At 41.2% G+C, this 24,772-nt stretch overlaps 3 protein-coding genes across 9 annotated transcripts in view; 2 read left to right on the top strand and 1 right to left on the bottom strand.

Moving 5' to 3' along the window:
• Nucleotides 1–15,485, top strand: part of skap1 (src kinase associated phosphoprotein 1) — a 42,248-nt gene extending 26,763 nt beyond the window's left edge. The window contains exons 12-13 of one of the 3 annotated variants that reach the window (XM_061809476.1): nucleotides 9,681–9,783; nucleotides 14,802–15,485. In XM_061809476.1, the coding sequence (XP_061665460.1) occupies nucleotides 9,681–9,773 (93 nt within the window). In that variant the 3' untranslated portion in view covers nucleotides 9,774–9,783; nucleotides 14,802–15,485. Of the gene's footprint in view, nucleotides 1–9,680; nucleotides 10,884–14,801 lie in introns of those variants that run through there. The other 2 variants (XM_061809478.1, XM_061809477.1) reach the window with 2 other exon arrangements.
• snx11 (sorting nexin 11) lies at nucleotides 10,913–18,586 on the bottom strand. 3 transcript variants are annotated; one of them, XM_061809473.1, is made up of 7 exons: nucleotides 18,016–18,106; nucleotides 15,964–16,066; nucleotides 15,495–15,581; nucleotides 14,075–14,175; nucleotides 12,838–12,933; nucleotides 12,534–12,761; nucleotides 10,913–12,272 (listed from the first exon to the last, which is right to left on the bottom strand). In XM_061809473.1, the coding sequence occupies exons 1-7, from the start codon at nucleotides 18,042–18,044 to the stop codon at nucleotides 11,630–11,632; spliced, it is 1,287 nt and encodes a 428-aa protein (XP_061665457.1). In that variant the 5' UTR covers nucleotides 18,045–18,106; the 3' UTR covers nucleotides 10,913–11,629. The 3 variants fall into 3 exon arrangements, with proteins under 3 accessions (XP_061665457.1, XP_061665458.1, XP_061665459.1); XM_061809474.1 differs by lacking the exon at nucleotides 18,016–18,106 and adding an exon at nucleotides 18,457–18,586 and having other exon boundaries at nucleotides 10,915–12,272; XM_061809475.1 differs by lacking the exon at nucleotides 18,016–18,106 and adding an exon at nucleotides 17,905–17,923 and having other exon boundaries at nucleotides 10,916–12,272.
• On the top strand, nucleotides 18,184–24,567 carry LOC133495171 (chromobox protein homolog 1-like). Of its 3 annotated transcripts, none has more exons than XM_061809488.1 (6): nucleotides 18,184–18,318; nucleotides 22,287–22,368; nucleotides 22,494–22,650; nucleotides 22,901–23,054; nucleotides 23,750–23,844; nucleotides 24,068–24,567. In XM_061809488.1, exons 2-6 carry the CDS (start codon nucleotides 22,314–22,316, stop codon nucleotides 24,207–24,209), a joined length of 603 nt encoding a protein of 200 aa, XP_061665472.1. In that variant the 5' UTR covers nucleotides 18,184–18,318; nucleotides 22,287–22,313; the 3' UTR covers nucleotides 24,210–24,567. The 3 variants fall into 3 exon arrangements, with proteins under 3 accessions (XP_061665472.1, XP_061665471.1, XP_061665470.1); XM_061809487.1 differs by lacking the exon at nucleotides 18,184–18,318 and adding an exon at nucleotides 18,783–18,922; XM_061809486.1 differs by lacking the exon at nucleotides 18,184–18,318 and adding an exon at nucleotides 21,005–21,211.
• The last annotated feature ends 205 nt before the right edge of the window (nucleotides 24,568–24,772 follow it).

Genomic DNA, 24,772 nt, shown 5'->3' with positions numbered 1-24,772 from the left:
CTCAAATCATTGACCGGACTCGTGCATTTTAGTCACAGAGACTCTTCGCTCTTCGCTTATTCAGGGCCAGGTACATGTAAAACGAAAAGCTCATGTCATTTTCGTTTGGCCGTTCTATCTGTGACATTGCGATGCCGCTCCCCAGCGATTCTAATTTTGAATCGTAGCAAAAGTGACTGTTGGCCACTGATGGCAACTAGTTGCAGAACGGTGCACACAGCATGACAGTTCACCCGCGTACAATCGCGTCACTTGGTGTGCGGTGGCAATTAGCAGTAAAATTCCCTGTTAAGAGAGCAGTGAAATTCCCCTTTGGCGTAGTGACGTTCTTTACAGAGCATGCGAGTGCCACACACCATAGCGGGGGCATCATTCTCCTCACAGGCGCGATGTCGAAGGGCCATGGTGACGCTGGGTAATGGCGCTATTGTTCATTACAGCGGCTCCATCTCAGGGGTTAATAGAGTCTGCAAGCAGCTTCTTTCTTCCTGCCTTTCTGCTTGACATAAACTGCAGGTGATTCCATTCTCACATCCTCCTGCAGCACCCCCTTCTGGAAATCAATGCCTCGTTGTTGCATCGCTCACGTTCAGTTACTTTTGGTGCCTCTAAAATGGAGATATCCATGTGTGTACTGTGTCTAAATTTGTGGAGATTAGATCTTGTATTTAGTAGCGATTATGTTGGGGGAAAACTCACCCCTTCTTGCATCTTTAATCATCAGACATTTATATACAGTAAAATGGAACCAGATGATATAGTTGTGCCAGGGTTTTAAACTGTCGTTCATCCATCCATCCATCCATCCATCCATCCATCCATTTTCTTAGCCGCTTTTCCTCACAAGTGCTGGAGCCTATCCCAGCTGTCAACGGGCAGGAGGGAGGGTACACCCTGAACTGGTTGCCCGCCAATCGCAGGGCACAGAGAGACAAACAGCCGCATTCACAATCACACCTAGGGGCAATTTAGAGTGTCCAATTATAAACTGTCGTTGTCATATGAAATAAATATGATTGTCATCTTCAAAGTGATATATTTGCATGTTGTTATGAGTAGTCTTTTCCCTGCAAAAGGTGCCATACATAATCTCTCCTGTCCAAATGTCTAGATTCTGATTGACTTTAGGCCGTGGGATGACAAACCATGTTCTGTCATTTGATTTTTAAAACTGACAGATGGGCAAGGTCATTTGTAAATGAGGTAAACAAAAAAAAAAAAACCCTCTTTTACTACAAGTAATGATTTAACCAATTGTTTAATTCCATAGATGAAATGAAAATTAATAAAAAACTTAATGAATACATTTCAATTAACTGATTTCAGGGGAGAAACATCTAAATTAGTCCAAAAGCAATTTACAGGCCTCTTGATGAATCCATACTTTCTCAACGACTCGGGTGAAGTGTTTCCATTAAAATGAATTAGTTGTGTACTGAAAATCTCTGAAGCCATAAATTAATGAGGTTAATTGTTTTACGAGTCTTGTCCAAACATAGGGATTTTTGTTTGACTTCATTTCGCTTGCAATCTTGGCAATTTATCCAATTTTATCCGCCTGCTGGTCCCCTCGCCAAAACAAGTACACATTTGATCAACATTGAAAGACACTTAAAGGTGCTTTCTTTGTGGTTGAGGTGCATGCAGCTGAAAAGAAGATCACGGCCAGCTCCTCCTGTCAGTCCCACTGGATGAAATTGCCACCTCCGCTTTGACATTTTCACCCTGTCAGGCGCTTCTGATCGGATGGAAATGTCACAATGGCTACCACGCAATTGTCTCGTAAACATAATTAATTATAACACATTGTACTTCGGGCGTCAGTAAAAAAAATCCGGACTAAGATACAACAACGTTGTATAACACACACACATACATGGCAGGAGCCAAATATGGCCCAAAATTAGGAAGAGGTGAGTGCTTCTGAATTTCATAAACCTTGTGAACAAACTGTATAATCAAACCACTTAAGGACACAAAAAGCATTTGCGAAAGTCTGACGTGAGTTCGCCTCAGCCTCAAGTCAAAGTTCACATTCATGCATGTTTTGGAAGATGCAGTCGTAAATTGCATCAAGACAATCTCCTGTCGTCTCCTAAGTGTCTGCTTTGATGACCCGCGTCTGTATAACAACCTCGCTGAATAGCACCACGCAGATTATAGCCTGGAATCGCCTATTTACTTTAACGAGCCCTTTGGGAGGACTTCCCTGCGTCTTGTGCGAGCAGTCGACTTTTACGGCAGGATTTCAAGGAACCTTGACCTCTTACGGTGAAATACGGGCCCTGGGCCGGGTCTTCAGTCTGAAGCCTATATAACTGGGAACCACACGCATGAAATGAGTGTAATAAAAACTCATAAATTGTGTGAAGGGTGGAGGGGGGGGGCTGCTTGTCCACGCTGTTATGTCAACACGGAGCATAATTACAAGCTAATAAGGACACGCGCTGAGTGCTAAATCAATGGCACTAACAAAGTGTTGCGTTGAGGGCTGAGTGTTGGCGTTGCGGAATGGACACATGGTGTCATGTGGCTGTGAACTGAGCAGAATCTGCCCGTTGTTCACGAGACCCTCGTCCATCATTATTGATCCCTCGCTTACTGTAAAGTGTGCACATTTTTACTGTATATATGTGTGTTGCTGTGTATTTGTGTCTGTGTGCACGTATCAATGACAAAGTAAATAAATTAAGAAACTCACAACTCATGTGAATCCCATTAGTTGATATGAATTCATCTCTCGGTCGTTACGTTGGCTCGCCACTGGTTCTGATGCATGCAACGTGGGTTGCTGGCAGATCTCTTTCAGTGTCCTTTCGCGCTGGCTTCTTATTTCAGAGCATGTGTGTTTTTCGTAACAGGCGTCATGACTGTGCATCGTTGTTTGGGAAGAAAAAAAAAAGACATGACCTTGGGAGGCCCAAAATTTTAATACCACACAAAATACTTTTAACCTGGACCAGCATGTTGCAAAGCCACAGAATGCACAAAATACAAAGGGTGGACAACAGGTAAATTGTATTTTGTGGCCACAACTATGCACTTTATGTACTCACTCCATCTATATTGCGGCCCCAGTTTAATATTTTTCCCCCGCGTCATGACCGGAGCTGCGTAGCCTGCTGCTCCAGCACCGATTGATTATTGATTTACACGCGGTTCCACTATTGCTTGAATTTGTCACACTGGCTAAAGGGCTGTTGTTTCACATGCGCTCCTCGCTACAACATCAGCTTGTCCCTGCATTCTGGCCCTATAATTTATGTGGCCGGCGACGTGGACTCCGCAGGTCAGCTGTCACATTCCAGTATTCCCAGGGGCGCTCACGGAGAACGTCGGGATGGACTGGGAGGAGATTTATGGTGTAAACCTGCCTCTCCCCGTCTTTGCCGGCGTGTCTCCCCTCTTCCACGGCGCGGCGGCGAATCAGAGCCCGCATCTGGTGAGGGGAGCCGTCCAATGGCGTGCGAGCCCCAAAGTGTCCAGCTGCTTGTCAAAAGAGAGGAAAGAACATGGACAACAGCGACACCCCGTGATGGCCTCTAGCGGAACGCTAAGTGAATTTGCGGGAAAAGGGCAGAATCGTTTAAGTCGGTGTGTGACTTGAAAGAAAAAAATCGGCGTACACACAAAACACAAGGTCAAAGATTCATGTGGCCAAACACATTCACACAGGGGCACACTCCCATAGGTACACACAGAACGCATCTGGCGTACAACATACACACCCGTACAGAAGCGGCTCGCCCTCAATTTTATGGTTACTACCAGGTCAACACTTGCAAAAACCCTCACCCATACAGTTGCTCTGAAACCGTAATTTGAAACTTTAATTACCCAGGCTAAATATACAATTGAAACTCTACGTTCAAACACTAATGCCGTCTTGACATCTGAAACCCAAACCTCGCTTGGTACGACCAGACTCCATTTGGGAAGCATTTATTGAAATGGATGACAGTGCATTGCGTGGTACTGTTTATCACAGGGTCCTGGAAAGCTTTGAGGAATGATACCCTGTTAAAAGAGGACGTTTCCAGCAGTTACGAGATTAAACTGCGTTCAATAAATGTAATTGGAATAAATTAGTCTTATCGATCCATCCATTTTCTGAGCCGCTTATCCTCACAAGGAGAGTGCTGGAGTGTATACCAGCTATCTTCCCTACCAGTCGCAGGGCACAGTCAAATATAGAGAGTCCAAAAATTTTGTTTTGTCAGTAAATGGGTGCAATTAGTGTAACTCCACTACAGTCACTCCGGACAAGTTGCTGTTTTTCACAGGCCTTTATTAGCACGTCAACAAGATTATATGCCGACATGCCAAGATGCTTTGATGCCAATTTGTGCCACATATGTCGTAGGAAATTCACATAACACATATAAATGACAGAACACAAGCAATGAACACACCTCATTGACCTTCTGACCAAACTGAGTTATTCTTCTTGCTTCTCTCTTTCTAACTCCCGTCGAATCATTGCCGCTGATGTACTGTTAGTACAGGAAGTGCCCCAAAATAAGTACCCTGACACCAACAACATTGGTGAACAAGGTTCCGCTACATAAACGTGAACTAACAAAAGGAAATGTTTTCTCTCAATCACATAAATTCTTCTTTACTCGAATTCACTCTTTGATTCAAATAAGTAAATAAAATTAACTTGAGTATTATTACTGACACTTATGGGAGCTACAATTAGGTTTCACTAGAAAAAAACAAAAGTGAATTTGTGAATCGTGAACTAAGCATAGATGCAGGTTCACTGCAAACCCAATTCGTCTCACATATTTTGCAAGGTCAACTTGGGCAGAGTCTGCATGTGACTCGTGTATCTTGCAAGGGCAAGTGATTTAAATTCATACTCGTATACCACAGAAATCAAACCACGTTCATGTCATCTCCTGGGTTGCGTAAAAAGTCAAACTGAAAGACAAAAGCGGCGTTGAGGGCTCCCTTTCTTCCTTTATGTGAACTCTGTCACACCCCCTTGCTCTGTCATGCGGCCATTTAAGGACCCCCGCTGCTATTGTGGCCATAGACACCAAGCAAGACATCCTATTTACCACCCCGAGTAGCAGGGGGTGAGTCTGGGCTCCGGGGTCACGCAGGAGGCAACGGTCACCGTCCGGTCAACTACAGTAGGTCATTATTCAGCCCGTGCCCATAACTCGATCCATTCTGCTTAATTAATATGAATGCGGGGGGCGGCATAAACAGCCGTCATCATTACAGACGCTCAATGGCATACACAAATGCTCTTTAAATGGTCATTATCTTAAGCAGCCGCACGCTGTCCCAAAACACGCTTTTCTTTTCATCTCATCCCGTCGCGCCGAGATCTTCTTCGAGTGTCTCCTTCATCCTTCCGACCAATTCACTCCACTAATTAAAAGCCCTCTTGGAACAGAGACGGACACTAAGTGGCCCTTTGGATGTGCGGAGGTGCACAAGAGCCATCCATATCTCAAACGCTGCTACACCTAATATTTTGATATCCACTGCACTCCCGGTTATCGCGGGGTGATATGTTCCAGACCCGCCAGTACAAAGTGAACAGCTCTACGGAGACTTTATATATTTTTTTTAATCCTAATTTTGCACCCGAGCAGTTTAAACATTTAAATGTATTTAAACACACACCTATTAAGCTTTCTAAAACGCATGGTGAGGAAAGCGTTTCGGAAAATGGATGGAGGCATTTTTGTAAAATGAAAATGTGTACAAAATTCTGCACACATTATAGTGTCTAGTTATTAGATCTATGCCTTAAAGAGGCGGGACCTGGTCAGGTAAAGATGATGATGATGATGTCAGCGAGACTGTGTGAGAGTGCCTGGGCGTGAGTTGTGGCCCACAACAGTTTCTGCGGGAAAGTGCTCATTATATTAATGCCTTTTACGGTTATCTAGGCATAGCTAAATGGGGCTTTTGTGTGTGTGTGTGTGTGTGTGTGTGTGTGTGTGTGTGCGTGTATGTGTGTCAAATACCTCTGAATAAATGATGTAAAAATAAGACCATCCCCCAAAATCATTCCATCTCTATACATTTCGTTTTTCCAAAGTTTTTTTTTTTTTTTTTTTTTACATAAGGCTTTTTCTAAAAATAGGAATTTTCCACATTTTTTTTTACATCAGGCTTTTTCTAAAAATAGGACTTTTCCACCCAAAATTATTATAATTATGTATTTTTTCAGGGGCGGGTTTGGCAAGTAGGGTTGCGTCAGTATTGTACCTGACCCCAAGGTTATAAATGATGGATTTCTCCCTGGCCTCCATGTTTCTTTGTTAGCATGATGGAGTTAGCGCAGCCGATCTGAACACAGGCGAGGAGGAAGAGGAGCGAGGCGGGACGAGGTGCGGGGGGAGCGTTAGGCGGCGGGTTCAGTGGCAGGGCAATGAGAGACTTCCTGCGCTCCATCACTCCCAAGGCCTGCGACAAGTCAGCTGGTGGCCAGCGAGCGCGACTCGTATCATTATCGGCGTCAAAGTGGCTCTGGATGGATGGATGCATAGATAAATTGTTGTATCGGTTAGGTTAGAATAAAACAACTGGGGTTAATTTTAACCCAATTATAGGTCAAAAATGGACCAACTACCACTTGGGTCAATTTGAACCCAAATTAGGGGAAATTCAGTCGTCCTTCCAATAGCCAATAGCAAACCGACGTTACATACTGATGCACCTTGAGAACAAAAACTAGACTAAAATTAAAAAAAAAGAATAAGTTATAATGTTTAAAGATCAGCAGATAAATATCTTTAAGCAGCAGACACGAGGAGGAAGGTGAGGCCATGTCGGCGGCGGTGACGCCACAGCCTCACCTACCTCCTGGCGGTGAGCGATGTGCCTCTCAGGACGCCGCCATTATCCAGCCCCATTGAGTGGTAAATAAAGGACGGCGGCGGGCACACTGCTGTTGTTGCCATGGCAACTCCCTCCTCTCCACAAGATCACTCAATCGGTGGCGGGGAGAGAGGAAGAGTCACCGGGAGGTCAACGAGATGACGCGCCGTCACGGCCACACCACGGCGCTGTTGGGGACGCTACACGTCCAGTCGCCCAGTCCGCTGTCGATTTGCCCTTAAGAACATGAATGGGATAAAGCAATAACAATTTGTTTAGACGTTATTTTTTTTTTTCTAACATTAAAAAAAAACTAAGTTAATAGAACATTTTCCCCTCGAAAAATCAACATTTTCCTCAGAATTTCTGATGTATTTCTAATTTAGATAATACTACTAATAGAATACAGTGACTCTTCCTCAATATTTGTGATTTTTTTCAGACAATTTTCCATTTGGAACAATCCTTACAAATCCAAAAATCTAAATATTAGTAAATAGAACTTCTTCCCCTTTGAAAAAAATAAACTTTTCCCCAGAATTTCTGATCTATTTCAAATTTAAATAATACTACTATTAGAATACAGAATGACTCGTCCTCAAAATTTGAGATTTTTTCTGACAATTTTCTATTAGAAACAACCGTTACAAATCTAAAAATCTAAATCTGTTTTTGTTGAAAAGAAAAAAACTAACAAAAAACTTATTTGGTCAGAATATTAAGAGAGTTGCTCGTTCATCGCCCCAGCAACCCCCCCCCCCCCCCGTCCCCGCTCGGCCTCCTCTTGGCCCTCCCGCCATTTCCCCTTTAAAAAAGACACCAAACAGAAGGAGGAGCACGTAGTTTTTTGTCATTTGGATAATTCACCCGGATATGTGGCCATTACAGCAGGTGTACTCTGGATGAACCCGTTGCGAGCGCGAGGAAGATGGACTCTGCACGCCTGACAGACTCCCACCATCATTGGCTCTGCCACCCCGCCTCGCGCCGCGACGCTCATATTAAAATGGCGCCGCCGATAATCCAAAAGACCTTTCTGGGGGTAGAATTGGAGCGTTTTGCACAGATGGGTGGCGAGGATAAATAAAATTATCTTGTCGCTGCAGTGGCGGCAAGAGTGCTGCGACACCTCCCGGAGGGAAACACACACACATTGCTTTCTGTTATACCACCCCCCCCCCCCCAAAAAAAAAAAAAAAACAAGGGAAATAACCAAAACTTGTGCACTTGCCCACAACCAGGGACCACCACACTCGTGAACCTCTTCAGCTGCATTGTTAAAAAAAAGGTGAATATTGGATGGATAGATGGATGGAATGGAAAGAGAGAGAGAGAGAGAGAGAAATCGTTAGATGACTAGATAATGACTGTAGACTAGAGAGAGAAAAGGAGAAAGAGCGAAAGAGATGCTAGCTAGTTTGATTCTGATAGATATGAGATGATATATTAACACTGGTACCGATACTACAGTACAACCAACAAAATGTCAACAAAAAACAAAGAGCAGCATTTGGGAGGGCTTAAAGAATTTATATAATAATAATTTTTAAAAAAACATAATGCGGCACGTAAGTATAAGAAACTTAAATACTCATCGAACCGATCAGATCCTTGGTAAAGAGCCACCACTGCACTCCGCTTGGACTCCCCAGAGAGCCGCGGCAAAGTCATACAATAAAAAGACAATTAACATCTGTTTTTCCACCTGCTGGCGGCTGAATTGTTTCATTTAAAGTTAATTTTTTTATATCGTGCAACACAAATATAATTTAACGGCTCAAGGCAACAGTAGTTAATGGTATTTTGTGCAGTAAACAACAGCTCAAATGCATTTGAATTCTTTTTCAACTTTTCTTTAGCTTAAAGGTGTGCATGTTCATTTTGAATAAAATGTTTTTTTGCTTTCCGCACAAAGCTGCTCAGTTAGATAATTTCATTTTTTTTTAATAAAGTGTGCAATGCTTGAAGCAGTTTTAAATCTGTGGGCAAGTAATTTCTTCAAATATTTGTCTTGGGATTTAGAAAAGGAAAAAAAATAATCACCTGAGTCATAGTTTTGGGTTTTACTTTGACAGTGCTTTGAGTTGAATATTCTTAGATCCTTAAAATTATTACAATGAATACATAAGCCAGGGATGGTCAAAGTACGGCGCGTGGGCCACCTACAGCCCACTTTTCTTTTTTTTTCCCTAGAATTGAAATCTATATATTTTTATATTTTTCAAATTATCTTAGTAAATAATTTCAAGTTTGGTTAAGTAATAGTAAAATGACAAAAATATGGAAGCAACAGTTTTATTTATTTCAAGCAACAATTGGTTGACTGATTTAATTCGGTGAATAAACTTTCACATGTATTTAATTTTATTTAGCTTTAATGAATGTTTTTCAATAGATTAATTTATTTTGAACTTTTAAAAAGTACAATTATAAATTGCATAGATAGTTAAGATTTTTAAAATGTTATGTATTTTTTTTATAGCATTGGTTGGTCATTTATAACTAAATTAATGATAAATACTGTAGTTGGTTAATTGATGTATTCTAAGTATTCGAATAAAAAATGGTAAGATTTACAATAGTACATGGACATTTAACATGCTTTAGCTCATCAAAAAATATGTTTGCTATATTAATTATAGCTGAATTTTTTTGTTATGTAAATAAACATTTTATTCATTTTATTTTGTACACATTTTTTTTAAATTCTGAAAAACAACTTGTTTTTACATCTCTCTCTTAATTGCTTTGTTCTGAGAGATCCAATATGGGCCAGTATGGGCCCCCCAATGAAAATAACGGACATGTTATGATATGTTATGTTATGGTTCCAGGAGTACAACATCGATGGTTGGTGGATTGGCGAGCTGAATGGTACCGTGGGTATCGTCCCCAAGGACTTCCTGCACCCCGCCTATATCCTGTGAGCTGCAGCAGGTACAGGACAGCCCACGCATCCAAAAATCCAAAAGTGGTTCCCAACTAACGCACCACCACCATTCACTGTCCTCTGAAAAAAATATTCTGTCATTTGTTAGGTTCTCTTATTATTTAAACCACAAATTCCAGTATCTATTCATTTGAGCAAAGTGGGTGTGGCCAAATTTGCAATCATGCTCAACATTGCCAAAGACGAAGTAAACATTTATACTTCCCAAAAGCAGGGATTTATCAACATTTAAAAAAAAAAAATTATGTGCATTGTAGCTGCAATTATTTTAGATGACAAAAGAAATCTGGAAAGGGGTCTTCAACAGACATTTTGGACCACTCAAAGGCGTTTGGTTGTTCGTTATATGTACTTTTTTTGGACATTTTTACAAAATGAAAAAAAAATTTCAGTGTAAGTTGATGTGGAGGATAAAAACTGTTTCACAGCTTGATTTATATAAAAAATAAAGAAAATCCCCAAAAAGGAGGTTAAAAAAATACCAGAACTTGTCTTTATATAAAAAATAAAGCAAATCCCCCAAAAGGAGGTAAAAAAAAAAGCAGAACTTGTCTTAATGTCAGTCTTTTTGTAAATGAAGGGAGGAAAATAATTGGAGTTTTAAAACTGCAATTTTAAGGCCATATCACACATTAAAATGATTTCTCTGCTAAATGTTTTCCCATAATGGTGGGCATTTATAGTCATTACGCTGTAATTACAATGGACATTATTTAGAACCGTCAACAAATTATATCCAAGTAATTATATTGCTGTTTGTCAAATAGTTGAATTCTGGTCCAGGCCCCGACATGGCACTTTGTCTTGGGAGTGACAAATGCACAAGACAAGTGGGATACGTTAATAAGCAAAGTGTTTATTTCAAATAAACCACAAGATGAATGTAGTGTTGCTGCTCTCATTAAAAGTAGACTTTTATTTCCAAAATAAAATTGTGCATCATTGAAATCTACAAGTAGCAAGAAATCTAAGAAACATTCCAGCAAAACATCAGTGGTCGGTCATGAAAGAAAAAAATCATTAAAAAGAGCTTTTATTGTATCTTGAGCTTGTAAACTCACTCCCTTTTTTTAACATGACCCCCCCCCCCCAAAAAAAAAAAAAAAAAAAAAACATTTAGGTGGAAGCCAAAACGCTTGCACAGTTAATCTACATCTGTTGCCAGGGAGGAGTATGCTTGTTTGTCAAAACGCTATTGACTGCCAACCATTGTCTACATGTGACCAGATTTTTTTAAACCCGTTTAAAATCTTCCAGAGAACATTGGCGCCCCCATCAGTCCTGATAGCGACATTACACCAAAACGAGTGCCAGCGGTCCAGCATTAAAATACTAAGGTTTTTAAATAATAATAATTAAAAAAAAAAAAAACTTGCTCAGTCTGGCAACTCTGAATGCATCTTTTAAAGGCTAATTCAAATGAATAGATGCTCTCCAAAAATGCTGAACTAGTTAACATTCTATGAGACACTCCACTCATACACTTGCAGCATAAAGGTCCAAAAGTTGGATGTGCTCAGTCTGAAGCTATTTCTCATAAAAGCATTACTTTGGTTCCATAGAACTAAGCTTCATTTAGTCAGGCCTTCATCTTGTCTAATAGAACAAAGTTCTTTGCTGCCATTTTGTGGAATCTATAGATAATTATTACCTTTATTTGTTTTCAGGGATGGGTCAACAAATTATATTTTCACTATTTGCAGCAGGGCTCAGCAGGGAAAAGTTGTATATTTTCCCCTCCCCAAAAAAGTGAAAAACGATTTAGAACTGAGCCGACTGCTGTCAAGCATTAAAATAAATGTAAAGGTTAAAAAAAAAAAAAAAACACCCCCTTCAGTCTGACAAATCCAAGTGTTTCACGTGCGCCAATTCGGGCGCGGAGGTGCTCCCCAACACGCTGAAGTCGTTCTCAGCAAAATTGACATCCAAGGAGTTGCTCAGCTCCCGGTCACCGCAACTGTTCGCTTCGATGTCCCCAGTAACGGTGGTACCGCTGGACACCTGCGACCAGTGGTTGTCGTTCTCGGGAGCCATCTTGACAAAGCTGTTCGGCGTTAAACAGTCGCGACTGACGGCGTCTTCTTCGTCGCTGACTTGCACGATGCTCTCGTTGGACGACGACAGCGACGCAGAGTCCTGCTCGCTTGTTACTGCTTCCTGATTGGATCTGACTACCTCAGGCACAGCTTCCTCCTCCACTTCGGAATCAGTAACCAGCACCTCCACCTGAGGAGCTGAACCTCCACGGTCCACATCCTCAATGCCTGCACACCCAGGAACGTGCACCTCCACAGGGGTCTCCATGGGACCGCTGCCTGGCATGCCCACTTCGGTCAGCGTCCGCTCGTCTCGGTCCTCCCCGAGGTAAAAGATTGCCGGCGTGGCTTTGTCACATGCGGTCAAATCGTGAGTTTCAAGTGTGCCGTCGGCGCTGGACAAGACGCCGTTTTTGTTGTGAGGCTGATGAGGAGCCGGGCTGCGGGGAAGAGTATTTTACAATTCATCAGGATGGAATACAGTCCATTTGCAAAGGTGAGCGAGCAAAGCCCAGCTTACCGTTGCCTCTTGTAATAGTTTAAACCACAAATACAAAGCATCAACAAAGTACTTGCAGTGTCAAAAAGTTTTGAAATTTTACATTTTACATTTTTACGGAGTTTGAAAAGAAGTCCCCCCCCACCTCCCATTTCAGATATGACTTGATTGTAACTGTCGTTTGCGACGACGACAGCCTCACCTCTCCATGGACTCGTAAGACACAGTTAGACTTGGCTCCTTGACCGCCGTGTCCTCCTCCTGAGCCTGAGCCCAGCCCTGATTGGACGAGGCGTAGGTCAGGATGGCGTCTGTCACGGTGTAGGGGGTGTGGCCTTGCACACAGTCCAGGATGTGGCCGACGGGCAGCTGGGTCTGTAGGAACAAGTGGAGCTGGCTGTCCGACAGGCACACCGTCATGTTCACCACTCTGGAACGCACATGCGCACGTTTGAACTTTTGAAGCCAAAAGAAGGGGCGGAAATGGTGGTGGAGATGGGACTGACTTGTCCAGGAAGACTTGAAGTCCTTGACGCCTGCGTTCCAGAAAGTCCTCGTTGCTGAAAGAGAAGAAGGACTTTCCAGGAAGTTCCGGAACGGGCCTGCGGGATCACAAACAGATCTATCAATAAAGCTCGTGCACCTACGTCATCAAATCACGTGACTTTTGTTTACGTCGCCATATTGCTGGTCTACCAAAGCATTGTTCAACGCTAAGTCGGTTGGAGACGACAGGAAAATATGTCTTGTAGCACTACGCCCAGAGTCTTGTCCCATACCGTCAGACATTTAGAAGGTGAAAATAAACAACGGTATGTGGAAAAATTAGAAACTCGGCACAGAGGCCCCGTATTGAATGCGGAAGTCGATGTTTTTGTCGATAAGAAATTGGACTATTAATTCGCTTCCGCTTGTCTTGGACAACTAGATCTACACATGTACCTGCTGAGTAAGTCGTTGATGTTTACACGGAAAAGTTTGAACTCATATAAAAGTCTGGACGCATACAAATATTTTGTTGCTGGATCTGTTCTCATCAGGAATAAATCCCACATAGTGACAGTTTTGACTGCTCGTGAACGCGGAAGCGTGTTCGGCCACACGTTAACCTTTGCCGGAATCCATCGATCTTTTCAGCTTGTATTCAATACAAATACCAATATTTCAATAAATGACCCATGGTTTTACACAAACTCTCATTCATTAACTCTGATTGGGGGAAAAGCAAACCACCCAGCGTACATGGAAGCAGTTGCGGCCACACTCAATCTCCGTAAACCTCTACGACAGTTTTTTTTTAATATGCATTGTTCTCAAATGAGCCACCTTGGCATTATAAATACTTCTTGGTAATTGAGATTGAGAAGAATAATTCCTACCTGAAGTGAAGCGATCGCAACACAAGCGTGTGTGTATTTTGGCTGGGCACCATCCATCACGTTTAATTGACGAAATCCATCGATCTTTTCTGGTCTTTTCAGCTGGTATTCCATAGATTGATCTCTTTGAATATTTGTCTCGTCTGTTGTGACAAGCAACAGCACAACAGGTCTCGGGTATTGTAAATATTCTCCTCGGGTTCGTCGTCTCCCGCAATGTCGAGCAGCTCCGTTTGACCGGCAATATGGCGCCGTGAAAATGGTGACGTCACGTGCACGATGTCTATATCTGCCACCAAGAACCCCTCATCCCTCCCAAAAAAAAAAAAAAAAAAAAGCAAATTCTGGGGTTGATTGTACTCACACCAAGCCAGCATTCTTCTGCAGCTTCTTCTTCAGCCACACAAACTCGCTGTAGCGCCGTCGGACACACGATGTCTTGGCAGTGAACGCCTTACTGTTGGTCTGTGCGCGCGCCACACAAAAACAAAACATTAGCGCTAACGTCAGTGGCTGTTTTGGTCCAACGGGCATTTGTTTAAAAAGCCACAATATCAGCACAATGATATTTTAACAAATATTAGGTTTGACTCTCTTACCCGTTTTCTTTCCTATCGTTCACCTGTGGTTTCTCGCAATTTCCTGAACCGTTTCCTCTTTTTTTCCCCCGTTAGTTTAAATTCCTCCTTACTGTCCAATTTAACTATAGCAGACAACTAGACCGTGACTATAATTATTTTTTTCCCCATTCAGATATATTTGTTGATACACGTTTTTTATTTTACTGCAATGACCCAGTTTAGCTGCCATTCGGCACATCCAGGGCATATGTAGAGGGTTTCACGTTTTCCCCACATTTTATTTTATCACAGCCTTACCTTAACCCTCCAAAATGGAATAAATTGTTCTCCTTTAGGACTTTTTTCCCCCAATTTTTCTTTTGAATTTGATCTTAAGATTGAACATTGTTGTAAATATCTGTTCGGGATTTTTTTTGTGTGTGTAAATTTGCATAAACCATTTTGTCATAAAATGCGCCAGGATAACGTCAATATGAATCATCAACGTTTTGTCTTTTTGTGCTCTGTCAGGACTCAAGGCGACAAGCGTGACAAGATCACGAGGGGGGGGGGTTGACTGTTGCTGACGGTGCCAAAGACGAACAGTTGCCACGACAACACCAGGAAATGATGTTGCGAACTTCATCTGTCGCAGATTAAGAAGAGCAAATGTCTTCACGAGGACGTCATATGTAAAGAGTTCTCTTTTCGTCTGAACTAGAACGTGTGACATTCTAGAAAACGGGTTACTTAAAAAATTAAAATAACCTAATCCAAACGGAAAAATAAGTATCTCAGGGTTTATTCAAAACAAATTGATATGATTTCTTATTAATTCACTAATTTTTATGTCGTATGCCTTGACACTGTTTTGTAGGATCAAAAATAAAGATTTTTTTAACAAGATAAATTAATAAAACCTAGCCTTCAATTGAATTGACCTTTTTTTAAATTTCATTTATAATTAAATCAAAGTTAAAATTTTGCATATTAATTACTACTATTCAAACAACTAATCTAATGAGATTAATGAACAAATAAAAAAGTTGCTTCATCAATCAATTTACCAATGATAGATTTCTTAAGCGTGAATAAATTTTAATTCACCAATTTTATGGGGACATCACTAAATTGTTACAAGACTTAATTTTACAAATCTGTGGTGGTCGGGATTAAAGAGAAGAGTTTTGGAGTAAATCATTCCAAATCTGGATCTCCACTCACATGGAGGAAGATTTTATAATCCACATAGGAATTCCACAGGCCTTCGTTCTGCACCCGGGGATCTTGAACCCGCACGGCAACAAACTCCTGATGGTAAGAAAAAAAAATAATTCAGTTCATATTTATTTCTAAATTCTAACATCCCTGACTTGGTATAGTTGGAAACCGTGACCAAAAATTGGGAACATTGTTACTTAAAACATTGTTATTACAATTGAATATTGAATCGTAGTCACATTGTGTCCCTGTAACAAGTTATTACAATTGAATTATTTTCTGTTGGGAGAAAATGGAGGGGTTTGCCCCGGCACTCCCACGACCCTTGTGAGGATAAATGGCTCAGAAAATTTATGGAGAAAATAGACTTTGCCGCATGCAATGTATGACACACCGCATTACACAAGGACACGTGGTGGGAGTACACAAGGGGAAGTCATAGGGGGTCAATAAACGTATGAAAATGACTTACATCTTCATGGCTCATGGTCATAGCTGAGATCATGTTGGTGTGAGTAGAGACAGAAGACAAGTTGTTTAAATTCACATGCTGCACAGCGCGTCTATGACTCAGCCTGTGGAGCAAGAAAAGTCACTTGTTCGGCTTTTATCACACAAAATCAATCGTTGGGTAAAGGCTGGAAACAGTTGACATATACTGGGGCAATGACTTGAAATTTTAATTCGCTCCGTGACCACGCTTGTATCGTAGATCATCCGTTCCGATCACACGCACCCGGTGCAATGCGTTTTTGTGCAATTTTGTACTTCATAAAAAACATGTACTCATTGTCAAGCAATTCAAACTTTTTGCACCATGATTTAATGCTTCAGTTGGCCACCAGGGGGATGTATAGAGCTAATACAGTAAAGCCTCAGTTCTCCAATGTCCCCGTTTTCGAACAAATTGGTTTTCGAATGAAAATTTCAAGAGTTTTTTTACTTCTGTTTTCAAACGGAAATCGGTGTTCGAACGCCCCCGGCAAAACCCGGAAATAGCATATTGCGCGCGGCCAGACCAGCTGATCCATGACGCGGTTTGTTGTGAATTCCCACGCTGCTGAAAAAAAATGGAAATAAAATTGCGCGCGGCGTAAGCAGTTGACCTACCCATGACGCGTTTTGTTGTTGTCAATTCGAACGCCCCCCCCCCCCCCAAAAAAAAATTTAAAACCCCGGAAATGACATAACGCGCGCGGTGCATCTAGTGCACTTTGGTTATTCTGTATAACAATAGACTCTCAGGGCCGAGTCGCTACAAATACGGCAATGCACTCTCTACCTAGCGTACTCCACTAATAAATCATACATTTTAAGCAAAAAATAAATATTTCTTAAATAATGTTATTATATAAACTAAACTATACATGTATTTCTACTATGCAGTTTATTATCAAGAAAAGCTAAAAAAAAAATGCTTTAAAAAGCCAAATTTTTTAGGCTTGGAACGCATTATTTCTTTCAATGTAGTGGGAATCATCAATTCGGTTTTCAAACAAATCACTTCTCAAACCGTTTTCTGGAACAGATTGTGGTCGAGAACCGAGGCATCACTGCACATGTAAAAGGTTTGTTGGTGAAACCGTTTTGAGTAACCTGCTGTAATTTTTGTTTTGCTACCAATTGTGTTTGAATATATGTTGTGTAAGGGTTCACAACGACAACAAGAGATGCTGGTCCCATTAGCTCGTCTATGGTATTTCCCATTGTGTTAGCATAAAGATAAAGAGTTTTGGGAGGAAAAATTGTATGGTTTGGTTGACACACAACATGTAATTCTCTGTTTACTTATATGGTTAACTTTAACTGGTAGGGGTAATAATCAGCTTGTTCAATTGTTTACTACCTGGCAAACTTAAATTTGCTCCCACCACCGATCAAAACCTTTTGCTCACGAGTCGATTGAGCAAGGACTCAAATCGTGAAAAAGCGATAACTCGGATCACTCTTAAAGCGAGGTAGCACAATCTTATTGTGCCTAAATTCTGTTATTTTTACTATTAGTATTGTTACTGTTTACCATTGCATACATACATATGTCCCAACCACTTGAATTTACAAGAAAATACAACATGTAGGCTAACAGCGTTTTACTTTTTAAGTACAGGTACTCACCCCCCCCCCAAAAAAAGACAACCTTGAAATGAAGAACACACTCCTTCCCTTTCAAAATTCCAATTGTTCCGCTCATTCTCTACTTCACTATAAGTACAGTAGGTTTTCAAAAATATATATATCCCAAATTAAGGGATGTTCAATTTTAAATATTTACCTCCCCCTTGCTCATTAACTGACCGGCTGAAACCATTCCATTCTCAAAATGTTCAGTTTATTCACATCTGGAATGCATTTTAAGGTTCCAAAATTTCCACAATAAACTAACAACAATTGAAACATTTTGTATACACCGTACCTCCTTCGTGCACATTTCCTGACCGATGCAAACCATCCCAGCCTCAAGTGTCAAATTTTAAATTTCAACGAGTCAATGACTGATTCCCCAACCATCGCACGCAATACGTACGTTAACTGACTGCACTTTGTGGTTCCCATTTCGACACTAACACGCCATCGGGCAGTGACTCAGCCGCCCATCACAGGGCCGGGGAGGGAGACTATAATCAATCGATCTGAAAAAATTAGCTATGGATTGTCACGGACACGTGGTGTACGACAATACGATAATAAATACGATTATTCTTATTCGGCTCCTGTTTAACGATTCACCTTTCTCGTTGGTGTTAAACTTTCAAGCCTAAAAACATTTGAATTTCGTCAGGTTTTGATAAACGCCATCGGTTACAACTAATTGACAAGTACTACAAACGTAAGTAGTTAAAAAAAGCAATGTTTAATTATCCAAGTGACTATTTGAAGAGACTAGTGGGTTAAGAAAAAGATGTCAATGTTAGCTGTTGTTGAGCTAAAGCAAACACCAGCTAAAAGCTAATCCCGATGGACTTACTTTTTTTCACGAAGTGTTTGCACCATTAGCACGGAGGCGTATTGTGTTTAAAGCTGACCCGTCAGTAGATGTTGTCGTTCCCCAGAAGAAGCACAACCCCCCCCCCCCCAAAAAAAAAAAAAACCCCGGCGATTCAGTCTGGGGGCTTGTTAGTGCAAAGCGTCCCCGTCTCCATTTCGCAAGTCACACGACAGCTACTTGCTGTAAGCTAGGTAGGCTAGCCGCTCGCTTCTGTGACGTCACCCGGGGGGGGTGGTGTTGTAGTTTGATGGTTTCTGCATGGGTAAGTTTACCACTCATCTAAAAAAAAAAAAAGAAAAGAAAAGAAAAAAGACTGAATGGCTCATTGGCCTCCAAAACTGAAGTCGCCATCCGCCATCTTGGTACTCCCAAAACAACCATCCCGACCTGTGCCACGACAGCGATTAATCGCCAGTTTCGTGGCTGTTGAGAAAACATTCCACAGGTAAGTTAGAAAGATTTACTTTGACACTGTTAAAATTTCCTTGTAAATGTTTTTTTTTTAATTTTCTGATTAGTTTAATTCACTTGAACAAAGTTTTGTTTACGGTTGTTGTTCACTCTGCTTCACCTTTTATAGGTCGACGTTTTTTTGCGAAAAAAGCGATGTAAATATTGTCCCAATCTTCATCAGTGGCTAAGCAAGCAAACACATTTTCTGTGATTTGTTTAATGTATTTCATAATACAGAACTCTGCAAATTGAATATGATTTTCAAATGCGAGGAAAAAATTAAATTTTCTGTATGAAATCGGACGTCCCAGAGACAACAAATGAACAATGCGTTTAGCATGTATTTTCCCATTGCGCGTCCTTATGTCCAAAAATATGTCTAACTGATTGACTTAAAATGTAATGTTTTTAAACCTTATGTCCAAAAATATGTCTAACTGATTGACTTAAAATGTAATGTTTTTATGACAAAAAAAAATGCTTGCTTTTTTGCTATGTTATGATGGAAGGGCATCACAGCGTATTTTGGCAAAAGTTAACGTCATGGAAATCGGGCCCGAGGTAATTTGCAAGGTTTCCCGGTAGTCACGGTGTTATGTCTTTCCTTTGCACTTCGCCTTTTTTGGCTTACCAAGTCGAATTAAAAATCCTTCATGTTACCAGAACTGAAAAAAAATGTCAAACTCACACGACCAGTATGAATTCTACATGCCAAACCTTGAGGGAAAAAAAAACCCAGTATAATCCAACCGGTAAACGATGTTCGCGTTTTGGGAGTACCAAGATGGAGGCCAATTGGCTTCAACTGACATACCGCTCGATGTGTATGCGCTATCCTGTCTTTTTTTTATTTTATTTTTTTTTTAGAGCAGTGGATTTTAACAACGAAACTACGCTTTTATCCTGCTACCATGAGAGGGATAACATAAATTTTTGGAGCCAGTTTTCATCACACAAGCGAGAGCCCCACACACACTTTTCCAACCAGTAAAACTATTCAACTTATTTTTCACGTGTTATTTTTATGGACTTGAAGACACCAAATGAGACAGTTAAGATGAAAAAGTAGTGAAAATGCAGCCAATTTAAGGCAACTTTAAGGGATATTAAGTGAGCTGGTCATTAATTATAATAATCCAGAGCGCTCCCTGCTAATATATATATATATATATATATATATATATATATATATATATAACTTTGATAGCTGTCGGATTATCGGTGATGAATATAAATATAAAAGTAATGTTTTGAAGTGAACGAACTCCGACATGCCTCACTTTTTTTCAGCTTTTTTAGTTTCTCCTCGGAATGCTTACTAGTCATCCATTTGCCCCCCCCCCAAAAAAAAAAAAAACGTTTATACCACAATGTAAACAACACGGTCCATGTCTCATATTTCCTTTTAAGAATCTTACTTATATGCTTTACTTTCTATTTGCTTTCTCTCACACAGTTTCGACAAATGTTTAGTTAAGAAATTTCATTTTAATTATATAGTTTTGACAACTGTATTTAGTTAAAATTTTCATTTTAATTAGCTCTTCTCTCACCTATTCGTAACACAAACGTAAAGTCTAAATCACCCAAAAAAAAGTAAATGTTTATCCGCTCAAGCATCTGTTAGGCCGAATTCCGAGGGTCCCTGAAGCGACATAACAGTGATGGGTGAAAAAAGCAGGAAGCGAGTGGGCTACGGAGAAAAAAAAAGAAAAATGCACTTTACAGGGAAATTGAACGTCGCAATAAAAAAATATGATTTGCATTTGCATAGTTGCGCGTTGAGGCACTGCTTGCGTGTTTTATTTTTCAATATCCAAAACGATTTCTATAAATGCGAAGATGAACGTGAGGACGTGCCACTCGCTTCCCTCTTTAATTTTTGCAACTGCCTGGTGTTTCTCTAAATGTCAGGACAAAGTAAAATCGGTTGTGATGCGTCTTCATCGTGAACCCACAAAAAAATAAAAACAAATAAAGAAGGGATATCGTTTTCATCCAGTGAACTCGAAAAGATCCGAAAATGCGAACATCACGGGGAAAGTCCTTTGCGCATGCGCAAAGCGGCCTTCTCGGTATGAAAAGGGGCGGAGACGCCATGCTACCTTAGCTCCAAGCTGAAGCTAGTCAGAAACTAGCTGCGCTATCCATCTACCAGCTAAGGGAAAGAAAAAACACACAATCAAACGCCGACGTTATTGGCGCATAATAAAAGCCTCAAGCGTGTCGTTGTCGTCCTTTTTCCAGTGGAGCTCTCGAGAAAGCGAATTGCGAGTCAGCGGTGAGTCATTTTTTTTTTCCCTCCAAAAGCGAGTGCTTTAAAACACATTGTGTGTATGAGAGTGGCAGACAGAGCTCAGACAGCCATTAGCCACTTGAATTAGCACGTTTTCATTCGGCATCACCGTCTCGAGTATCGTGGTGTCTGCTTTGATTTTAAAACGAAAAAAAAAATGCAAAAATGAATATTTGAATGTAATGTATACCGCCGGGGCGACACGATGCATGTGCGTGTGTCTGGAGGCGAACGCCACAACACAACATGGAGGATGGAAACGCTGCCTCCATGCTAGCCGCCTCCTGCATGCATGCATGCTTGGCTTTGTCGTGTTGCTCCGTTCTCCGCTACTTCGGCGACCCCAGCCACGGCGTGGTCACCCCCCTAAAAAAAAACAACGCGTTTTTCACCCCCATCTTATTGATAAAATGCCATTGATTACCCTACGCGCCTATTGCTGCTGCTTTTGTTGTTGTTGTTCAATTTTGCTAAAAACAGGTGGTTGCCTGCATCTTTGTGTCCACACACAGGCACGTTTTTGCTCTCCATTTCGAGTAGATTGCATTACTTTCGGTTAGTCAACCCCCCCACCCCGGGGGAAATTTCCAAATTTATTTAAATGGTTAAAAATGATTTTTACTATAAATACTGTACAGTTGTGCACATGCTCATAACTGAAATTATCTATCCCCACAGAAATAAATTAAAATGCCACTTCACCTGTTCCAGCCCCCCCCCCCAAAAAAAACTAGCACTCCATAGTGTTTATCTTAAACATACAGTAATAGTATGCTAAATGTATTGTCAAGCATTAAAATTTGTGCCTCGTGATTTCATACTTTCATGCAAATTGTTGTGCTGCTCCTTGTGGTATTCGCGCCTTGCCCACCAGGGGGCGGTAATATCAGAATTACGATTAATTATTTGTGCTTTCTGCTTCTGGTGTGCGTGCTTTGGCCACAAGGGGGCTGTATAGTACAGAAACACGCTATACAACAGAAATGAATGCATGAACAAGTTAATTGTAATGTGCTCAATGCTCCCCCCCCCCCCCCAACTTTCTTTCCACACCGACCAGGACCCTGCTGGTCTCCAGGTCTACTTGATGAGTATGAGCGTGACAACAGAAACCCCGAACGATGGGCCCAGTGTTACAGAAGGTTTGTCACAAGATTATTATTTTTTTTAAATGTCCTGATGGTAAATGTGTCCTGAAAAAATAAAAAAATCAATCTCGCACGATCGCCCACGCTGTTAACGTTAAAGTCTGTTCTGCGTCCACCAGAGAGCAAGCTGCCCGCCGCCGAGAAGAAGGACAAGAAGGCGGATGATGTAGCTGAGGAAGAGGAGGAGGAGGAGGAGTACGTGGTGGAAAAAGTCCTGAATCGGCGGGTGGTCAAAGGGAGGGTGGAATACCTCCTCAAGTGGAAGGGATTCTCGGAGTGAGTCCAGCTTTACTATCTTTACACTTCGTTTTACAAATCGTCTTTGGCTCGCCGCTAAACTCAAAACATTTTGTCGTTTGTGTGTATTTCTCGTGTTGTAATTGTCTTGCATGTTTGTTTGTATCTTGCTTCATCCGGGTTTTGTGAATGCGTCGCTTGTGCGTGTTCGTCGGCGGTGTGTGATATGCGCACATTTTTTTGGGGGGTGGGGGGGGGCGTCATTATTTGTGCGGCGTCGCGCGGGCAGAGAAGACAACACATGGGAGCCGGAGGACAACCTGGACTGTCCCGACCTCATCGCCGAGTTCCTCCAGTCTCAGAAGTCGGCCCACGAGGGCAAGCGGAAGGCGGCCAGCGACGGCGACGGAGAGGAAAGCAAATCCAAGAGGAAGAAAGATGACGTGAGTTCAAAACGTTTGCGCGTGTGCGCTGCAACATAAAAAAATAAATAATTGTACCTATGGAGTAGAGCAAAAGTAAATTTTCTCTGTAAAGGATGACAATTTCAACAATAAATTGAATTAAAATGAAATAAGTTACCTTTGTAAAGGCAGATACACTTTGTTATATAATATAGCATTTTTCATTATCAATGTTTCCTGTTTGTACAGCATCCCATATTTTGTAACTGTTTTGTAGCTAAATATTATATTTTTCAAGTTCTATTTGATATAATACAAATTACAGCTACATTAGTAAGTGTGCCGTAATGTCCTGCCGAAAAGTCGTGACTTTTTTTCACACGCTTACAACCCTGCGGTTTATGCGGTGGATAATTTGCATTTTTTTTTTCCCCTGACGGCCACAAGGGGGCACTCGAGCGGAAAAGGTAAGAGAGACCGGTGGAATATATGTGCCGAGGAAGTGACTTTAACCGGCCCTGTTAGCACTGCTGATGAAAAGGGATAAAATTTTAATGTTTCTAATGGAGATTTCCACTTATTGCGAGTGCTTTTAGATCAATGCGGGCTCACTTTATATGAAATATTCAGTTATATGGAAAGCCGTGTTATTTTTCAGGTTTTGACGAAAGGTGAATAGATGTGAATTTATTTTTAATTTTTTTTGTTTTGTTTTTTGGGGTGCGTCTGGGCAGACTGAGAAGCTGAGGGGCTTCGCCAGGGGTTTGGAACCGGAGCGAATCATCGGAGCCACCGATTCGACGGGGGAGCTCATGTTCCTCATGAAGTGGTTCGTGCCCATATTACATTTTTAACAGCTCGGTTTTGAAGAACTTTATCGAGTTTTGACGTTTTAATTGAGGTTCGGTTGTTTAAGAACAAAATCAATTTGTTACTCACCTCTGTGACCCAACCTATAATCCTCATTTTGGTAAATTCCTGGAATTTTGCAACCCTGTCGTCAACTTTCTAGACTTGACTTTTTTTTTTTTCACTATTTTTTTTTTTTTTAGGAAAAACTCTGACGAAGCAGACTTGGTTCCAGCCAAGGAGGCCAACGTCAAGTGTCCGCAGGTGGTCATCTCGTTCTACGAGGAGCGACTCACCTGGCACTCATACCCAAGTGAAGATGAGAAAAAAGATGAGAAAAACTAAAAAAAAAAAAAAAAAAGAGGGGGGGTAGTTTTGAACTTGGTTATAGTTTGGTTTCTGGGGGAGGGGTGGGGTTAAACACTTCAGTTAGTCTGACGTTGGTCGTGCTTTTAAGTGTTTAGAACGTCGTCATCCTGCTTGAGACAGTGTCCACGCAGTGTTAAAACATTTCACATCCTTTTACCGTCAAAAGCCCGTGTGCCATGTTTATTGTTTGTTTTTTTTTTGTTTGTTTTTTTATCTACATCTTAGCTGTCGTGTTCTTAAAATCTGTTTGCCGTGATGACACTGTGCTTGCCGATGGTTGTCGCTTTTCCCATGTCTTGCTGTCATTTTTGGACAATAAAGTCACTTTTTGTTACGCCGTCTCTCAGCGGAGTCATCGGTTGCGCTGCGGTGTTTAATGCACCTTGTACAGACTTATTGCGGTATTGACTTGACGCTGTTGTCAGTCGAAGTGGGGTTGATTTTTACACAAAATTTGGAGTAATAAATCAATAAATATATACGGAATATACTGTAATTTCCAGACTGCAAGCCGGGACTTTTTTTCCACACTTTCAATC

The sequence above is a fragment of the Syngnathoides biaculeatus genome, chromosome 22, assembly GCF_019802595.1.
Source record: "Syngnathoides biaculeatus isolate LvHL_M chromosome 22, ASM1980259v1, whole genome shotgun sequence".
Lineage (NCBI taxonomy): Eukaryota > Metazoa > Chordata > Actinopteri > Syngnathiformes > Syngnathidae > Syngnathoides > Syngnathoides biaculeatus.
Note: the sequence above shows the minus strand (reverse complement) of the source record. Positions and strands in the feature narration are given on the sequence as shown.